Raw genomic sequence first — 22,131 nt, forward strand, 5'->3', positions numbered from 1 at the left:
TACAATGTTCTTTTATCTTTAATTTCATTGTAATTATAATTATATACTCATTTTAGCTAATCTTGACGAAGCAAATAAATTTTGCGAAAGCTCGATTGTAACAAAGAGTTTCTCTCATCCTGCTCCTTACACTGACTGCAACCTCAATAAAAACTTGTATCTATATATATATATATATATATATATATATATGAAAATTACTAAGTTCTCGGGAAGAACCGCGTTGAGAATTTATAACTCGACGTTTCGGCACCCTTTTTGGAGCCATTATCAAGAGGGGTATGGTTCCGTTCGAGTTCGGGGTCTCAATCTGCCTACTCCCCTCACTCGTGACGTACCAGTAGTGTCTTGTTCTCTAGGAGAACGGTCAAGCGGCACTGAGGTCTCAATCTGCCTACTCCTCAGTGTCGAGTGACGACCTGTCTTCGCCTGTGTAGCTCCTTTTATACTCTCAGTGCGCGCGGGAACTGTATGCGCGGGAGAGGCCTGAGTGGGATCGACTGACGTGGGGATTCGCCGAAGCAGCGGTCGCCATGTTGCCGGCAGTCTTTTGGCGTCATCGCGTGTGTTTAGGCTGTGAGGGCGTTTTTCAATTTCGATGGCTTCACGGATGATTCTCGATTTTAAGGAGCGGACAGGGGCGATGGTTTTTGCTTTCTCGAAATCTATTTGGTGACCTGTCTGAATATGATGTTGGGCAAGGGCTGAAGTAGTGTCGGAATGTTTTACAGATATGGAATGTTCGTAGATACGGTTTTGGATTCGTCGGTTTGTCTGTCCTATGTATGTCCGTGGGCAACTGGAACAAGGTATCTCGTAGACACCATGGTCTTCATTGGGGATTTGGTCTTTTACGGATCTGACAAGATTGCACAACTTGGAGTGAGTAGTGAAGACGGTTTTGATATTTAGAGGGGTAAGAATTCTACTAATCTTGTCAGTGACACCTTTGATAAAAGGTAGAAAGATTTTGGGTTGATCGGGCGGCAAGTTTTCTTTATTAGATGGAATGGGATTTAGATGTTTCTGAATGCTCCTATTGATTTGGGTTTTATGGTAGCCGTTTTGTAAGAGTGTTTGCCTTATTGAATTTATTTCAGATGGTCTGTGATTGTCGTCACTAAGCCTTATAGAGCGAGAAACAAGAGTGTTGACAACTGAACTGAGTTGGGCGGGGTGATGATGTGACTGGGCATTGAGATACCAAAACCCAAACCCAGAAACGCAAACTAGCCACACTCATCGCTCATCAAAATCCACAGCCACCTTCAAATCAACAACCTTCTACTGTTGTACGCAATTTCTCAGATGTTAACATATCCGATTCAGCTACCAAAGCTCTGTCTAAAGGCTTCAATTTTTCTGTCACTCCTCTTTCAATCCCAACGGAGAAAATTATTTGTCAAACTGAAGAAGCTATTTCTCATCTTCCTTCCGACCAAGCCGAAATTGCCAGACAAGATGTCGCCAGAATTCTCCGTACTTCCAAACCCCCACCGACAAATATCAGTCTTTCAGAAAGACGTGCCCTTAAAGAACTCTACAACAACCCTGACATCGTCATCCTTCCGGCAGACAAAGGTAATGCCACCGTCATTCTCAACACTTCTAATTATTTCGACAAAATGTCCGAACTTCTTAATTCTACAGAATACAAACGAGTCCCAAACGATCCCACTACCTATCTAGAAAAAACGACCAAATCTATCATAAATAAGTCCACTCTACCTCCAGACATCAAAAAATCTCTTACACCCAGAGAAAAATCGTCCCGAATTCCAAGAATATACGGACTTCCAAAAATTCATAAGCCCAACGTTCCTCTAAGACCCATCGTCAGTGCATACAATTGCCCCACTCAGAAATTGGCAAAACATCTCGCCTCATCCCTACAACCACTAGCCGAAAACGCCTTGTCATTCGTCAAAAATTCTTTCCATTTCATTGATCTTCTGAAAAATATTTCTATCTCATCCTCAGATATTCTAGTCAGTTTTGACATTGTTTCTTTATTCACCAACATTCCTATTGATGAAACCATTTCCATCTTGGACTCCAAACATCAAATCCCCCAAGACACATTATCTCTTATAAAACATTGCATGTCTAACACATACTTTTCATTCCAAAATCAATTCTACCGTCAAATCAAAGGTGCCCCAATGGGATCCCCTCTCTCTCCCGTAATAGCTGATATCTACATGGAGCATTTCGAAACAATAGCCCTGTCATCATCAAATCTCAAACCCACTTGCTGGTTACGGTACGTTGATGACACTTTTGTCATTTGGCCCCATGGTAAAGATACGTTAGATCTCTTCCTCTCCCACCTGAATGGAATACACCCCAGTATTCAATTCACGATGGAAGTTGAGTCTGAGGAGTCTTTACCATTCCTTGATGTACTTATTCAAAAACAGCCACCTCACAGTTTTTCCTATTCCGTGTACCGAAAACCCACCCATACAAATCGGTATCTCAATGCCCAGTCACATCATCACCCCGCCCAACTCAGTTCAGTTGTCAACACTCTTGTTTCTCGCTCTATAAGGCTTAGTGACGACAATCACAGACCATCTGAAATAAATTCAATAAGGCAAACACTCTTACAAAACGGCTACCATAAAACCCAAATCAATAGGAGCATTCAGAAACATCTAAATCCCATTCCATCTAATAAAGAAAACTTGCCGCCCGATCAACCCAAAATCTTTCTACCTTTTATCAAAGGTGTCACTGACAAGATTAGTAGAATTCTTACCCCTCTAAATATCAAAACCGTCTTCACTACTCACTCCAAGTTGTGCAATCTTGTCAGATCCGTAAAAGACCAAATCCCCAATGAAGACCATGGTGTCTACGAGATACCTTGTTCCAGTTGCCCACGGACATACATAGGACAGACAAACCGACGAATCCAAAACCGTATCTACGAACATTCCATATCTGTAAAACATTCCGACACTACTTCAGCCCTTGCCCAACATCATATTCAGACAGGTCACCAAATAGATTTCGAGAAAGCAAAAACCATCGCCCCTGTCCGCTCCTTAAAATCGAGAATCATCCGTGAAGCCATCGAAATTGAAAAACGCCCTCACAGCCTAAACACACGCGATGACGCCAAAAGACTGCCGGCAACATGGCGACCGCTGCTTCGGCGAATCCCCACGTCAGTCGATCCCACTCAGGCCTCTCCCGCGCATACAGTTCCCGCGCGCACTGAGAGTATAAAAGGAGCTACACAGGCGAAGACAGGTCGTCACTCGACACTGAGGAGTAGGCAGATTGAGACCTCAGTGCCGCTTGACCGTTCTCCTAGAGAACAAGACACTACTGGTACGTCACGAGTGAGGGGAGTAGGCAGATTGAGACCCCGAACTCGAACGGAACCATACCCCTCTTGATAATGGCTCCAAAAAGGGTGCCGAAACGTCGAGTTATAAATTCTCAACGCGGTTCTTCCCGAGAACTTAGTAATTTTCATTTACCTGACCGCGGAAATCTTTCCGAACATTTTATTCGCCTCTACGGGGAGGAATTTTTCATTCTTACAAAATCCTTTTCTAATCTTCTTTCACGCAAATACCGTCTTCTCTGCGACCTTGCTTTTCTCAAATCATGTCGTGACCATCAGGTTATTCCAATATCTCTTCAAGTAAAACATCATACTAAATCTCCATCCATTTCCAGAATTCTTAGAACAACGGGCTTTTCACTTCTTCGAAATTCAATTCATTCCACCCGCCGCAACTTAGACACAACAAATTCCCGACTTTTCAAAACCTACAATGATATCCACTCTTACAATATACATCCATTATTATGGGACACTTTCGATCGCCTTTCTCATCAAAAAGCTCAACACATTTCTGACACCAAAACCCAAACCCAGAAACGCAAACTAGCCACACTCATCGCTCATCAAAATCCACAGCCACCTTCAAATCAACAACCTTCTACTGTTGTACGCAATTTCTCAGATGTTAACATATCCGATTCAGCTACCAAAGCTCTGTCTAAAGGCTTCAATTTTTCTGTCACTCCTCTTTCAATCCCAACGGAGAAAATTATTTGTCAAACTGAAGAAGCTATTTCTCATCTTCCTTCCGACCAAGCCGAAATTGCCAGACAAGATGTCGCCAGAATTCTCCGTACTTCCAAACCCCCACCGACAAATATCAGTCTTTCAGAAAGACGTGCCCTTAAAGAACTCTACAACAACCCTGACATCGTCATCCTTCCGGCAGACAAAGGTAATGCCACCGTCATTCTCAACACTTCTAATTATTTCGACAAAATGTCCGAACTTCTTAATTCTACAGAATACAAACGAGTCCCAAACGATCCCACTACCTATCTAGAAAAAACGACCAAATCTATCATAAATAAGTCCACTCTACCTCCAGACATCAAAAAAATCTCTTACACCCAGAGAAAAATCGTCCCGAATTCCAAGAATATACGGACTTCCAAAAATTCATAAGCCCAACGTTCCTCTAAGACCCATCGTCAGTGCATACAATTGCCCCACTCAGAAATTGGCAAAACATCTCGCCTCATCCCTACAACCACTAGCCGAAAACGCCTTGTCATTCGTCAAAAATTCTTTCCATTTCATTGATCTTCTGAAAAATATTTCTATCTCATCCTCAGATATTCTAGTCAGTTTTGACATTGTTTCTTTATTCACCAACATTCCTATTGATGAAACCATTTCCATCTTGGACTCCAAACATCAAATCCCCCAAGACACATTATCTCTTATAAAACATTGCATGTCTAACACATACTTTTCATTCCAAAATCAATTCTACCGTCAAATCAAAGGTGCCCCAATGGGATCCCCTCTCTCTCCCGTAATAGCTGATATCTACATGGAGCATTTCGAAACAATAGCCCTGTCATCATCAAATCTCAAACCCACTTGCTGGTTACGGTACGTTGATGACACTTTTGTCATTTGGCCCCATGGTAAAGATACGTTAGATCTCTTCCTCTCCCACCTGAATGGAATACACCCCAGTATTCAATTCACGATGGAAGTTGAGTCTGAGGAGTCTTTACCATTCCTTGATGTACTTATTCAAAAACAGCCACCTCACAGTTTTTCCTATTCCGTGTACCGAAAACCCACCCATACAAATCGGTATCTCAATGCCCAGTCACATCATCACCCCGCCCAACTCAGTTCAGTTGTCAACACTCTTGTTTCTCGCTCTATAAGGCTTAGTGACGACAATCACAGACCATCTGAAATAAATTCAATAAGGCAAACACTCTTACAAAACGGCTACCATAAAACCCAAATCAATAGGAGCATTCAGAAACATCTAAATCCCATTCCATCTAATAAAGAAAACTTGCCGCCCGATCAACCCAAAATCTTTCTACCTTTTATCAAAGGTGTCACTGACAAGATTAGTAGAATTCTTACCCCTCTAAATATCAAAACCGTCTTCACTACTCACTCCAAGTTGTGCAATCTTGTCAGATCCGTAAAAGACCAAATCCCCAATGAAGACCATGGTGTCTACGAGATACCTTGTTCCAGTTGCCCACGGACATACATAGGACAGACAAACCGACGAATCCAAAACCGTATCTACGAACATTCCATATCTGTAAAACATTCCGACACTACTTCAGCCCTTGCCCAACATCATATTCAGACAGGTCACCAAATAGATTTCGAGAAAGCAAAAACCATCGCCCCTGTCCGCTCCTTAAAATCGAGAATCATCCGTGAAGCCATCGAAATTGAAAAACGCCCTCACAGCCTAAACACACGCGATGACGCCAAAAGACTGCCGGCAACATGGCGACCGCTGCTTCGGCGAATCCCCACGTCAGTCGATCCCACTCAGGCCTCTCCCGCGCATACAGTTCCCGCGCGCACTGAGAGTATAAAAGGAGCTACACAGGCGAAGACAGGTCGTCACTCGACACTGAGGAGTAGGCAGATTGAGACCTCAGTGCCGCTTGACCGTTCTCCTAGAGAACAAGACACTACTGGTACGTCACGAGTGAGGGGAGTAGGCAGATTGAGACCCCGAACTCGAACGGAACCATACCCCTCTTGATAATGGCTCCAAAAAGGGTGCCGAAACGTCGAGTTATAAATTCTCAACGCGGTTCTTCCCGAGAACTTAGTAATTTTCATTTACCTGACCGCGGAAATCTTTCCGAACATATATATATATATATATATATATATATATATATATATATATATATATATATATATATATATACTATTTTTTTATTTTCACCCCTGTAACTTATTGAAATAAACATTATAGAAGTTTTCAGGGGCTTTCGGCCCTCACTAGTAATGTATTATTTGATTCCGCGTTTAAATTTTTAAAAAATATTTATTAGTTTTATAAGGATTCGAAAAAAATGAATACATTTAAAGCACATTGAACATTTTGACAGGCGACACTTTGCGCCCATGCCCTTAATAATTTGTTCGTGCCGTAGCTTAATCGTTACCTCGTTTCTCATCCAGGACATTTTCGAGCCTTCGATAGATATAGGAATAAACACGAAAAACTGATGGAAATTCTCAGGAATGAAAACCTGGATGAACTCGATATCACATTACGGTCAAACCTCCTTTAAAATCAGCGAGCAGTAGTGAAAATTGATCATGAAATATCCAAAGAATACGAGATCATGAAGAGGGATGTCCATGAACCTAGCAGAGCAAGGTTAGCAGAATGGAATCAGACCAAGTGCATAATTAGGTGCTAATTAGGTGCTAATTAAGTACCCCCAATCGCGAATTTAGTGCTCCTTTTTTTTTAAATTATGAAGTGTTCTGCCAGGTACATATGAACTCAGCAGAGCACAACCATAAAAAACATCAAATCGAAAAGTGACCAAGCTTATAATTAAGTACTAATTAGGTGCTAATTTAGTACCCCAATCGCGAATTTAGTGCTCCTTTTTTTTAAATTATGACGTGTTCTGTCAGGTACATATGAACTCAGCAGAGCACAACCATAAAAAACATCAAATCGAAAAGTGACCAAGCTTATAATTAAGTACTAATTAGGTGCTAATTTAGTACCCCAATCGCGAATTTAGTGCTTTTTTTTTAAATTATGACGTGTTCTGCCAGGTACATATGAAGTCATTAGAGTACTAACTCAAAAAATCAAAAAAGTCCAAACATACCTATCTTAAATTTAGGTGCTAATTAGGTGCTAATTAAGTGCCCTAATAACGAATTTCATGCTCATTTTTTTTTCCAAATTTTGGCGCGTACTGCATTCAAGTTTATGCGAGGTCAGTACAAAGTCAAGCCGTTGAAAAAATCATCAATACAGTTGCTGGCCTATCTCACATTTGAGTGCTAATTAGGTGGAGTAGACATAATGTAGTGTATCTCGATAACCGCACTACAAAACTGTACATATATGACGGTATAAAAGCAAGAAATAAAAGGAGCTCTAAATTCACGTTTGGGGTACTAAATTAGCACCTAATTAGTGCTTAATTATAAGCTTGGTCACTTTTCGATTTGATGTTTTTTATGGTTGTGCTCTGCTGAGTTCATATGTACCTGGCAGAACATGTCATAACTTAAAAAATAAAGGAGCACTAAATTCGCGATTGTGGTACTAAATTAGCACCTAATTAGTACTTAATTATAAGCTTGGTCACTTTTCGATTTGATGTTTTTTATGGTTGTGCTCTGCTGAGTTCATATGTACCTGGCAGAACACGTCATAATTTAAAAAAAGGAGCACTAAATTCGCGATTGGGGTACTAAATTAGCACCTAATTAGTACTTAATTATAAGCTTGGTCACTTTTCGATTTGATGTTTTTTATGGTTGTGCTCTGCTGAGTTCATATGTACCTGGCAGAACATGTCATAACTTAAAAAATAAAGGAGCACTAAATTCGCGATTGGGGTACTAAATTAGCACCTAATTAGTACTTAATTATAAGCTTGGTCACTTTTCGATTTGATGTTTTTTATGGTTGTGCTCTGCTGAGTTCATATGTACCTGGCAGAACATGTCATAACTTAAAAAATAAAGGAGCACTAAATTCGCGATTGTGGTACTAAATTAGCACCTAATTAGTACTTAATTATAAGCTTGGTCACTTTTCGATTTGATGTTTTTTATGGTTGTGCTCTGCTGAGTTCATATGTACCTGGCAGAACACGTCATAATTTAAAAAAAGGAGCACTAAATTCGCGATTGGGGTACTAAATTAGCACCTAATTAGTACTTAATTATAAGCTTGGTCACTTTTCGATTTGATGTTTTTTATGGTTGTGCTCTGCTGAGTTCATATGTACCTGGCAGAACATGTCATAACTTAAAAAATAAAGGAGCACTAAATTCGCGATTGGGGTACTAAATTAGCACCTAATTAGCACCTAATTATGCACTTGGTCTGATTCCATTCTGCTAACCTTGCTCTGCTAGGTTCATGGACATTGAAGAGGGTCTGGAAATAATGTATATTGTCACCTATATTATTTAATGCTTTTGCAGAGTGGATTTTTATTTAAAAATATTAATAGGTCTGGATCCCGCGTATGAAAAAAAAGTTGATTAATAGCAAGCTGAAAATTTGTTAATAGCTTAAGGGTGTCTAGTCGGACAAACTTTGATATATGGGAACACTGGAACAGGGGAAGTTTTAATTGTGAAACAGGTTAAAAATTTGGAACGGTCAGACCACGCAAACGGCACATGTATTTTGTCCGACAGAACAGACTTAAACTCTCCGAACAGAGATTAAACTCTCATGCAAAAATCAGACAAAAAATTGAAACAATATGTGAGCAACGAAGAGCTACACACTATGAGATTGTTAAAAGAAGATGGATCTATAACAACCATACCTATTACTACCAGTAAACAAGAACAATGCAATAGTTGTTATCTTTAAAGCTGAAGATCACTATGAATCAGAAATAATCACCAATCAACCTACACCAGACTAACAAAAATTTTTAGAATTATCTATCCCTTTCAAAGAACTTATGTTTAGAAAGATTAATGTTTTGATAGTACTCTCCATTGTTTGGGTAAACGTATATAATCGTAATACCAATATGACTGAGATTATAGATTTACTGATTACAAAAGTAATATCTTCTAAAACTCTCTAGTCAAGTAGCTTCTGTAGTTAAAAGAACATTATCAAAATTATAAGCTTCTTGTCTTGACTTTTTTATTAAGCACTATAGATATAAATTACGTAATAAATAATCTAAATAAATAACTATTATGATATAAGTGTTAAAAGTACAATTTTAAGGCACGCATGTGAAAGTTTCTGCAATTCACATGAGTGCCTTAAAAATGTACTTTTTAACACGTATATCATACAATATTTTTTCTACAAACGTCTTAGGTATATATCAACAATTATAATTTAATCAATCTCAATTACAGGACAATAATCTACAAAAACTTTTACTTGAACTTGACTGACATTACATTTTTATATTTTTCTTGACATTACATCAAAACTGCCTATACTGTCAATACGTAAATCATAACAACTATAGAATAACATCTTACTTTTATTGTTGTACCTATATTCTAACAAATTTTAATAGTTTTTTTCTACAAACGTGTTAAAAATGCAATAATACAGTTTAAATGAAATTTTAAAAAACCTTTTAAACCACCTTTTTCAAATTGCGCAAATTGTACTATTAATATTAATGTTAATAAATGAAATATAAATATTTTGACGTTTCACAATTTGACAATTCACTTTTAACTGCAGTGCCTTAAAAATTTTAAAGCACTAGTGCTTTAAAGTAGCATTTTTAACGCTCCTATGGAGTGCTAAAAATTGCATTTTTAAAACGGTTGTAGAAAAAATACTTTAATCCAAACAAATTAAGACAGTGTATTAATTTTTTAACTGATTTCTGTGTAATTTGTTTAGGTATAAGGAATTTAAATTGTTTAGTATTAATTAAATACCGTTTAAGATTTATAATTTATTATTATAATAAATCTTCGTTTGGAAATTGTGATATTTATTTTTAGCAAAAACTGTGGTTGTAGAAAAAGTATAGTGTGTAACACGTACAGAAAGGTAATTTCTCAGTCGTTTGAATTGCGGCACTCGCTTGCGCTCGTACCGCAACTTTTCAAACTCGTGAGAAATTAGTACCTTTCTGCACTTGTTGCACAATATACTATTTCTACGACCGTTTCATTTGCTCATTATTCACTATTTTTGAATAGATGACACCCATTACTTTACCCATGAGTAATAGTTCATTACTCGCGGTTATAATTAATCAAGTCGTGCATGCCTAGTGACATATGTAACAGATATTAACGTCGAAATAGACTGTCATTACGTTATAAATATGAGCTTGCGTACTATTAGGTACGTTGCAATCTTTACCTCTGTTTCTTTGACAGAAATCCGCCAAAGGTGGACACACATAAAATATAGTTACGTGACGTCACGGTTCGTTTGAAATGGTTTAAATACACAGAAGATTTTAAATTTGTACCTTCTATCCAAAGTCAATTGAAACTAAAATTTTACGAGGAGGTTCAAATATATCAGATATTTAACAGACCCGTTTTACTGCCCGAAGCACCGTATGCAACGTAACCAAGCTATGCAAAGGTATCCTCGTATTCTTGCTGCAAGGATTGAGCTGCAACGGTAATACGAGAATCTCTCATAAGAGCTTGTTACGTTGCATACAGCAGCGCTTCATGCAGAAAAACAGATCTGTTAAATAATATATAAATAACCTCCTAGTAAAATTTCAATTTTCAATTGACTTTGGATAGAGAGTACAGTAAAACCTCGATATAACGGACTAATTGGGGGGACGAGGAGTCCGTTAAAGCCAAAAGTCCGTTATATAAAAATACTTTTAAAATAAATCAGAATATTTAGAAATATGTCCTTAATATGCTATAATAAAAAGTTTATTGAAATTCTTTGTAAATTACAGCGTTTGGGGTCCACGAGGACCCCGTTGTTATGCAGTGTATCTTGGTAAGGGCAGGGTTAAGTATGTATAATATTAGGCCGATGCCACATTATGCGTTTTGACCGGATGCGTTTCCGCCGCATCCGGTGAAAACGCATAGTGTGACAGATCGGTCCGGTTGCGTTGGAAACGGATGCGTTTTGAATCATCGGTACGCGCTTACAAACTGCACCAGACTAAACGCATAGTGTGACAGGTCGGTCCGGTTGCGTTGGAAACGGATGCGTTTTCACCGCATCCGGTGAAAACGCATAATGTGGCATCGGCCTTAACAGGACGTTTTTAATTTTTTTACATTTGATCGGATTTTTTGTCCGTTATATCCGAAGTCCGTAAAATAGAGGTCCGTTATATCGAGGTTTTACTGTACTTCTAAGTTATTATGAGTTTTTGAAGCGAGCTATTTTGGAAATCTCATGTTTAAACAAAACTGAACATTATTATGTAATAAAAAATGTGCAAGTTCCCTATTATAATTTTAAAACGATGCGTTAATTTTACCGCCCAGTGTATTTACTCAATTAAAATCTATTTACTTACCCAATTGAATCGAACCCATAATCTGCGTTGACTGAATTTTCTTGTACGTGATCTCACCACCCACGCCAACCCGCCGATGTCCGATTTTTCTTTCTCTTTCATTTTTAGGTTTATTATCACTTGGAAGAGTTTTTTGGTTAATCTGGAACAAGGTATAAGGGTTTAACTTCAGTATAGCTCTAAGCACTATCATGTTTTAAATTGCAAAAAAGATAATGTTATACATCGCAGCAGCAGTAGAGGGATCCACGACGACCACAGAATATACCGAAGTAGATTAATCAACCTATTCAAGATAATAGTCCGGGAGGTAGCATTTTGGCATAGCTGATTGTTTTATGTAGTCAGTTGTTTCAAAGCTTATTAACAAATGATGTTTCAGCAATCGAACACGACCCGCCTGGTTGACAGCCAGGTATTCTAACCGCTAGGAACATAATATAAATGTAAGACACGGATATTTGACATAGAATACTTTCATATTATTTTTTCTTGCCTAAAAGCCCCGGAGTCGCGACAGCTGACAGACATTTTCATTATCAAACAAATACTAACCATCAAAATAAATTCATACAATGCGTGCCAAAATCACCGTAAAAATTTTACACTACCTCCCAGACTATAAGGCCACATGCAGAAATGTAATTACCAAGTAAATGGTTATAAATAGTTATCATCTGTGATTACATCAAATTCACCGCATTTTTACATTTCGGTACAGTCCAGAAATATTGTAAACAAAGAATTACCTCTTGCAACAAGGTATGACTCAATTTATTGTTGATACTGGACAGCAAACTAAAGGCAAATTGTTATTAATGATGGTTTTAAATAAAAAACAATATTTTACAATTTATATAGCACTATACTGTACAGAATAGCATTATACTGTGCAATAAACTGTACAAAAGGGAGCAAGATAATTGGAAAAAATATAAAGAACCTCCATTAAGCTGGCGATACAGTCATTATAGCTGATAGTGAGAAAGACCTGCAGACGTTACTCAACATAATTTGTGATACTGGGGAACAGTTTGATTTAATCAACATAAAGAAAACAAAAACAATGGATATCAGTAAGAGGGGCAAAGTCATTAAAAGGATCCAGATAAAAAAGAAGGTATTGAGCAAGTGGACAAAATGAAATACTTAGGAGTCTGGATTACGGAAGATCTAAATCCGAGATCAGAAGTTCGACCATGAATAGAGCAATCAAGAGCAACCTTTTTGAAGATGAGGAAATTTCTGAGTAACCTAAGATTCAATCTGCAAATCCGATATCGGATGGTAAAATGTTATTTATATCCACTCTATTGTTCTTTGTGGTGTCGAAACCTGAACTGTTAATGTTGATTTAATGGGAAAGCTGGAAGGTTTTGAGATGTGGCTTTTTAAGAGAATTTTGAAAATACCATGGACCAATCATATTGCGAACGAAATGGTGTTGCACAGAATGAGAATTTTCATTAGTGGAGACGGCACTAAAAGAAGCACTCACCCCTCGTATATTTTGAACGGCTATACTTATAATAGTGAAATTTGAAGGGTAGTGCGGCAGATTCGTGCAAATATTTATAAGAATTGTACATTTAATGATACAAGCATATAAATTGGGCCACATATACTGCACATATAAAGGTTCAAATTTAGATATGAGGCCATCTCAGATTTTGCCTTTTACAAAAATGGCGGACATTCAAAATGGGCGACTATACATATGTGACTAATAGCACGATATCTTTTGAATGAAAAGTCCGATTTCAACCAAATTTGGTACATAGGTTCTTTTTGTGATTTACAAGGTCTATGTCGTGAACTGGAAGAATCGGTTTACCAGAAGTTGTGTTTTTCCTGGTTTTTCATGTAAAACTATTTTATATTATGTAAATAATTTATTTTCATTTTTTTTACCCTGTATATATTAATTTTTCATAATGGTAATACCACCATTGAAAAGACCGTAAGAATACGTTTTAGAAAATATTTTGAACTTTTTAGTTATGTTAATTACCATTTAATAAATGCATAACGTATCTTCACATGCACCTTTGTGTGGCAGATTCGTGCAAATATTATAAGAATTATTGTGAATTTAACGGTAGAAGCATATAATTTGGACCACATATACTACACATACAAAACTTCAAATTCAGATATGAGGCCATCTCAGACTTTGCCTCTTACAAAAAATGGCGAGTATTCAAAATGGCGGCTATACATATGTGAGTAATAGCACGATAGCTTTTGAACGAAAAGTCCGATTTCAGCCAAATTTGTCATTAAGGTTGTTTTTTGGATGAATAAGATCGAGGTTTTGAACCGGAAGAATCGGTTCACCAGAAGTTGTGTTTTTACTGTTTTTTTTTATGTAAAAATCTGTTGTTTTTTTCAATTCTTTCACCCTGTATATATTAATTTTTCAAAAAGTTAATACCGCCATTGAAAAGAGTGTAAACATAATTTTTATGAGAGATTTTGAACTTTTTAGTTATGTTAAGTACAATTTAATAAATGCATAACGTATCTTCAGATGTACCTGTGTGCGTCAGATTCATTTTGAATGCCCGCCATTTTTGTAAAAGATAAAATTTGAGATGGCCTCATATCTAAATTTTAATCTTTGTATGTGTAGTGTGTGTGGTCCAAATTATATGATATAACCATTAAATGCACAATAATTCTTATATTATTTGCACGAATCTGCCGCACATTGGTTTATAGGTACATGTGAAGATACATTATGCATTTATTAATTGGTAATTAACGTAACTAAAGAGTTCAAAATATTGCCTAAAAATATTTTTACGCTCTTTTCACGCCGGTATTAACTTTTTGAAAAATTAATATATACAGGGTGAAGGAATTATTAGAAAAACAACATGTTTTTACATAAAAATCAGGAAAAACACAACTTCTGGTAAATCGATTCTTCCGGTTCAAGACTTTGGTCTTGCACATCAAAAGAAGAACCTATATACCAAATTTGGTTGAAATCGGACTTTTCGTTCAAAAGTTATCGTGCTATTAGTCACATATGTATAATAGGGTGGAACGAAAAAAATGTTTTTATAATTTCAAAGTGTAATAGTGATAAAAAGTTGCCTATAGCCATTGTTAAGCCACAAATAAAATATTTTTCAAAACAAAATATTTTTAGAGGTGCCGCAAAAGGGTTGAAAATAGAATTTTTAGTTAAATTTTGCGAATTTTGATGATTTTATTTTGATCAAAAATAGCTATTGTAATGTCTTAATTCCTATTTTAAATGATAAATATACACTGCAAAACTACTCTTTAAAGATAATTTTAGTTTTAGCTTACAACAATCCAATATTTATTTTTACTAAAACTGACAAAGTTTCAACTAGAATTCCACATTTAAAGAAATATTTAATAGTAAATATTTATTTCATTTCTTAATATATTTTAACATTCTTAGTACCAGATGAAAGCCAAGACGTGAGGAAAATGTGTATTGATAGAGTTGACAAGATAGTTTCAAAGGTTCTGGCAACGAGGGAGGAAAGGAGGCAAAAACTAGTACAGCAGCATTTGAATTACAAACAATAATCAGTAGCTGATGGTAACACTGCTGTGAATATTACATGTGTTACATGCTGATGATCATAATCAAAGTTACGAGCAAGAATTTATTTATAATTCCAAAAAGCCGTCAAGTTATTTAAATATAAGAACTAAACAAATGCGAGTAGAACTGTCAACAGTAGCTTCTATCTGAAACAGGACTGGTGTTTCAAACAGAGTAGCAGCAGCAATCAACTGAGCTGTACAAGATGTTGGCATTATTATGGAAGATAATAAAAGTAAGGCAATTGACAGGATGAAAATACGTCGAGCACGGTTGAAAAATCGTACAAAAGCCACAGAAATTAGCTTCATGCAAATTGGAAAAAGCGCGGGGTTATTCCTTGATTTAAGAAAAGACAAAACAATTAATCAAGAAAATCGAGGGAACAAATTTTACAAAAAAACTATACTAGAAGAGCAAATTTCAATAGTAGAGGAACCTGGATCAACCTTCCTAGGGCATATAACTCCTGCTTCCGGAACAGGTGAATCTATAAAAGATAGCATAGTGGAGCATTTTCAAGGTGACAATCCTTTGAACATTTCCAATATAGCAGCGGTCGGATGTGATGGAACTGCCACTATCACCGGTTTTAACAATGGTGTAATTGCTTTAGTAGAAAAAAACCTAAATAAGCCGCTGCAGTGGCTGATTTCTTTGTTTCATACCAATGAATTGCCTTTGCGTCATTTGTTTGGTACAGCTTCCTGTGGTTAATTTCGCTCCTATACAAAGCAACCTCCCTATTCTAGAGATTGAGGATGATCTAAGCACAGATCGAAAATATTTACTTGAAATGTGCAAAGTAATCTGATATGTATATCCTTCTGATCTTTCATCTTTCTTTAAAAACCCCTGGGAAATTGGTTCATTAACGATGACTTACGTTGGCTAATCACATTCTTCTGCTATATGTTGCAACAGAGAATCCTTCAGATAATCTGAAAACTTTAACTATGTATGTGATGAAAGTGTATGCCCCAGTCTTGTCTCATATCAAGCTAAAACCATCTTGTGTAAATGGATCAAAGCATCGATGGGGACTCATAAAATTTTCACGTTATTTTTGTGAGGAATATCTCCAAATAACTGATCCAGGAATTCAAAGGAATGATTACTTCTCTCACCCAGAAAATATGCTTCTCTCCATGTTATGTGACAAGAGAAAACACATAAGAGAGCTAGGTCTACGGTGACTTTTGAAGGCAAGATCGGAACTCATAAATGGTGTAAGGAACTTTGTTATCCCGAAGCTTAACTTTAATGCCAATGACCATATTGATATAATTAACTGGAAGGAAGAAGAAATTACTGAACCTGCTATGACAAAACATATAACTGACGGGGACTTAAAGTATATAAGTGAAGCAAGAGACCCTAGTTGTCAGGTGCAGTGTGGATTTTCAGTGTTTTCCCTGTCATACACAGGCAGTGGAAAGAGTCATAAAGCTCGTGACTGAGTCGTCTCTTAGTGTCTGTGGTCTAGAAGCAAGAAATGGCTTTGCTAGAGCAAATATTACTTCCCAAAAGATTATGCCCAAGTTTTAGACAAAAAAACAATGTTTTGAATATCAAGAAGAATATTGTAGCTAAAGAAATCTTATAGCAATGTGTACATATAAGAGTGATAGCAATGATAGCAATGTTAAATGTTATTATAATCAATATTTGACTAAGAAATGTTAGCTATGGCACCAGGTTAAATATATAAAATATTTGAAAATTTCTGTATTTTTTTGTTAAAAACCTAACTTTTCAATGCTGTTGCGGCACCTCAAGATGTAAACCTAGAACAAAAATATTTTGTAGTTTTATTGTAGACATGAAAAAGCAACTTTCGAGTGCTATTAGAAAGTTCTATGAAAAAAAAATTTTTTTTCCTATCCTTTCGTTCCACCCTAATGTATAATCGCCATTTTGAATGCCCGCCATTTTTGTAAAAAGTAAAATCTGAGATGGCCTTTTATCTAAATTTGAACCTTGATGTGTGTAGTATATGTGGTCCAAATTATATGCTTCTACGATTAAATTCACAATAATTCTTATAATATTTGTACGAATCTGTCACACATAGGTACATGTGAAGATACATTATGCATTTATTAAATGGTAATTAACATAACTAAAATTTTCAAAATATTTTCTACAAAATAATTTTATGCTCTATTCAATTGCGGTATTACCTTTTTGAAAAATTAATATATACAGAGGGAAAAAATTGAAAAAAAAACATATTTTTTACATAAACAACCAGTAAAAACACAACTTCTGGTAAACCGATTCTTCTGGTTCACCACATCCGTCTTGTAAATCAAAAGAAGAACCTATATACCAAATTTGGTTGAAATCTGAAGTCTCGTTCAAAAGTTATCGTGCTATTAATCACATATGTATAGTCGCCATTTTGAATCCCCGCCATTTTTGTAAAAGGTAAAATCTGAGATGGCCTCATATCTAAATTTGAACCTTTATATGTGTAGTATATGTGGTCCAAATTATATGCTTGTATCATTAAATGTGCAATTGTATCACATATCGGCTGCACTAGGGAGGAAATAAACGGAAGTAATCTTTTCAAATAGTCATAAAAGGTGACGTAATAGTGAGAGATGACGTTATAGAGCCACGTTGTCCGATAATTTTAAATGGAACCTTATGGCAAGTGATATCTCGTTTGAATGGTATTGAAAATACCTATTCAATCATACTAATTTTGTTTGGGTTTAAGTTGATTTTGATGAATAAATTAAATAAATATAAAATTGTAGTTTCGCATTTAATTAATAAAGATTCAAACGTCCACCTATGGTTATTTGTCAAAAGTCGACGTTTTTCAATTTTCTAGTTTCGTAATCGACAATTTATTATAGTGCTATCTTTTATTATAGTGTTATTTCTACGTTCAAAAAGTTAGACGGGTTTAAAATGAATGGTTTTTGAAAAAAATAAGATTAAATTATAGAGCGCATTTTTAGATTTTCTAAAAAATCTTTCTTTTTCTCCATGTAATTCGAAAATGGTAAGAGATACAGTAATGAAAGATAAAACAAAATTATTATCTGAAAAAACCCTACATTTTTGTCCTTATCTTTTATTCGTATCTCCTATCATTTTCGCGTTATATTGAGAAAAATTTTAAAAAAATTTAAAAATGCGCTCTAAAATTTAATCTTATTTTTTTAAACCATTCATTTTAAACCCTTCTAACTTTTTGAACACTATAAATATTATATTTTTATAAATAACACTATAATAAAAGGCATTGTACAAGGAAAACGAGGCATTTAAATTCTCTTTGATGCTGAGTTAAATATACTTCTCATTTTTTCTTAAAATACATTAGTCATCAATTTTTTACACCATATCTCGCTTAATTTGAATGTAATCGACATTTAACAGTGCTCATTTTAAAGGTCTTTTCATCCACCACAAAAGGTAATTGTAGCATTATACCCCTAAAATCGACCATTTCTCTGTTATTTTAAGTTGAACACACTGATTTTAGCATGTACCAAAAAAAATCTCTTTTCACCTACCATATCTCTTTTTGTATTATAACTATAGTATGGTATAACTAGACCCAAACCCAGACATCCAAAGTAAAAGTTATCCTCCAACACCAAATTGTTCTATATGGTCCACATAATGTTCACAAAAAAGTCACACCATTTTGAGCGTCGGGTTTAGGGGGGGTGAGGTGGGAGAAATCGGTAAATTCTTAGTTTGTTACGTTTTTCGTCAATATTACTAAAACTATGCGGTTTAGCATGAACAACCTTCTATACAAAAGTGTTCTACATTAAATGTGAAATAAAAAAGGTCCTATGCATAATCCTTCTAAAATGAACGGTTCAAAAGTTACGGAGGTAGTATAGTATAATTGGTCCAAAAAAAGGCCTAACCCAGACATCCAAAGTAAAAGTTTTCCTTCAACACCAAATTGTTCTATATGGTCCACATATTGTTCAGTAAAAAGTTATACCATTTTGAGCGTCCGGTTTGGGGGGGAGATGGGGGAAAAGTCGGTAAATTAGTAGTTTTTTTAAGTTTTTCGTCAATATTTCTAAAACTATGCTTTAGCGTAAACAATGTTCTATACAAAAATGTTCTACGTGAAATTTAAAACAAAAAAGGTCCGATACATAATTGTTATAAAATCAACGGTTCCAGAGTTAGGGAGGGTAAAACGTGGAGGTTTTCGATAATTTTTATATTCTTTGGGCAATTTATAGACATTTTCTTTAACTGGATTATGTTTTGTAAATAAAATTTGCTATTTCAGTGGCCGATGATATGTTAGTGATAAGCCCTTGAAGAAACGTCAACGTCAACCCCCAAAATCATCATCAATTGCCCAGATAATTTAAAAAGTATCGAAAACCTCCACTTTTCACCCTCCGTAATTCTGGAACCGTTGATTTTATAACAATTATGTATAGAACCTTTTTTGTTTTAAATTTTATGTAGAACATTTTTGTATAGACCATTGTTTACGCTAAAGCATAGTTTTAGAAATATTGACGAAAAACGTAAAAAAACTACTAATTTACCGACTTCTCCCCCATCTCCCCCCCCCCCAAACCGGACGCTCAAAATGGTGTAACTTTTTACGGAACAATAGGTGGACCATATAGAACAATTTGGCGTTGGAGGAAAACTTTTACTTTGGTCTGGGTTAGGCCTTTTTTGGACGAATTATACTATACTACCTCCTTAACTTTGAAACCGTTAATTTTAGAAGGATTATGCATAGGACCTTTTTTATTGCAAATTTTATGTAGAACATTTTTGATACAGGGTTGTTCATGCTAAACCGCATAGTTTTAGAAATATTGACGAAAAACCTAAAAAACTACGAATTTACCCATTTCTCCCCCCTCTATCCCCCAAACCCGACGCTAAAAATGGTGTGACTTTTTTCTGAACATTATGTGGATGATATAGAACAATTTGGTGTTGGAGGATAACTTTCACTTTGGATGTCTGAGTTATGGCATTATTTGGATCAATTATATCATACTACTAGAACAGCGTTTCCCAACCGGTGGGTCGCGGGCGGATTTCAGGTGGGTCGCGGCGTGGCTCTTATAGTAGCTGTGTAGCGTACAGTGACCGTGTTCCTTATTTTTTTCTATCATCATGGGTGAGGTATGGGTCGCAAATATGAAAAAACATCAGAAGGTGGGTCGCCAGACAGAAAAGGTTGGGAACCACTGTACTAGAAGATTTATGAAGAAACGAGTCTGTTTGATTTTTCATAAGCTATAAAAATGTTTTATATAGTTTTTTTCGTTAGATGCATAATTTTTAAGGTTTTCGCAGAAAACCGTCCGAAAATGTGACATTTTTCAATGAAAATGAAAAATTTTCAACCACGAATAACTCAATAAGTATTTCAAAAACATTATAGGACAGTTTTTTCTTAGACTTAAGTTCTCTAGCAACTTCCGCGGCTATTTTGACCAAAAATGTTCCGCCCCGAGGAGGGGTGGGAACCACCCCCAAGACTAAAGCGCACATCGGCATAGGGTAGACTTTGAATTAGGAGATAAGTAGAGGCTATTCCCAAAATTTCACTAAAAACCATGCAGTAGGATGGAGTACTGCACTATTGTACTTTTCAGCAAATGAAACGAGAAGAGCCATAATAAATAATAGTTATTGTATACAAAAAGAAAGCTTAAGTAGTACTATCGTAATAAGTATATTAGCCACTTATTCATACAACATTTTATTTCTTTTGATCTGAAAAGTTTTCGATGTATTTTACTTTTGTATAGACAATGAAACATTCTATTGTTAGTGTATCTTTAGTAACGTGAAAGTAAAAAAGTTTTTGTTATTGGTTTTGTTTAGGTTATCGACCTAGTTATTTTCAGTTTATACATTTTTAATGGTATGCACATGTTCCTTTATTATTATTAGTATGTTGTAAAGTTTCCAGATTTAACCACACGGCTAGCACTCCCTCTAAGGGAAAAATTCACCCATTTCAGATACATACGGTATCAAAAGGATTCAGCTCTGTTAAGTAACGAGTTGTTACTTAACAGAAAAATGAATGAAATAATCAAAACAGAATGGAGGAGGCCAGATTAGTCAAAATAGAGGTTGAAATTCGTTAATAAACAGCAGAAACGTTGTTTAAAACGAGGAAGAAGAAGAGGTACTAACAGATTTTCTTATAAAAGATAATGTGTATACCTACTTATTCCAGTTTTTTGTGAAAAATTAATTATCATTAATTTAATTAAAACTATTTGAGGCCAGTTTTTAACTAGCAACCTCTTATCACATTATTGTCCCATTCTTAAAATTAAGTTAAAATGTGAGTTTGGTTTGATTAACTACAACTACATTATAAACGTAGTGATTTTGCAGTGGGATCTCGTACTATAAGAATTTTTCTTTCGCGTACTGTGAGCAAGAAATCTTTTTGATGTAAAAAAATTACGGTCCCGCTTAAACCAATACAAACTGTTTTTATTTTCTTATAAAAATAAATCAGTTTATCTAAATCGATGACAACAGTAGAAAAATCGCAAATTTAGAACTAGGTTAAAATAAAAATACATATTCATACGTTCGTCATCTAGGTCAATATCGACAAGAAATGGAATTCTTAAGAATGACATTATTTTCATTCAAGTGTTGTAAAGAGAAAGTTTAAGATAATTTCCGCAACAATTAGCATAGCCACTTAGACAATGTTAATAGGCAATGTTAATAGGCAGGGTAATAAGGTAAAAATATACCCTGTTCGTGCAACTTCAGCAGCCAGGGTACTGAAGGGTTTGTTCGGCAGGTAATACCTATAAGAACAAATTGTAACTAATTCCTGCGTAGGATCTGGCGGCCATTTTTATTTATAAACAATTTAGTGTCAAAAACGACTTTTTTCCTTTTTTTTAATCAATGGAAAACAGTGAAACATAGTTTTTTTAGTACACACATCTTCGAGAGCATGGAAAAAGCTTTAAAATGGCGTATTA

The 22,131-nt window shown here is 35.6% G+C and overlaps 1 protein-coding gene across 18 annotated transcripts in view; it reads right to left on the minus strand.

The window, feature by feature from the left end:
* Positions 1-22,131, minus strand: part of LOC126883476 (phosphatidylinositol 4-phosphate 5-kinase type-1 alpha) — a 240,122-nt gene that overhangs the window by 143,940 nt on the left and 74,051 nt on the right. For all 18 annotated transcript variants that reach the window (XM_050649046.1, XM_050649048.1, XM_050649056.1 and 15 more), the window contains exon 3: positions 11,551-11,692. In XM_050649046.1, the coding sequence (XP_050505003.1) occupies positions 11,551-11,692 (142 nt within the window). The remainder of the gene's footprint in view (positions 1-11,550; positions 11,693-22,131) is intronic.

Source organism: Diabrotica virgifera, chromosome 4, assembly GCF_917563875.1.
Source record: "Diabrotica virgifera virgifera chromosome 4, PGI_DIABVI_V3a".
NCBI lineage: Eukaryota > Metazoa > Arthropoda > Insecta > Coleoptera > Chrysomelidae > Diabrotica > Diabrotica virgifera.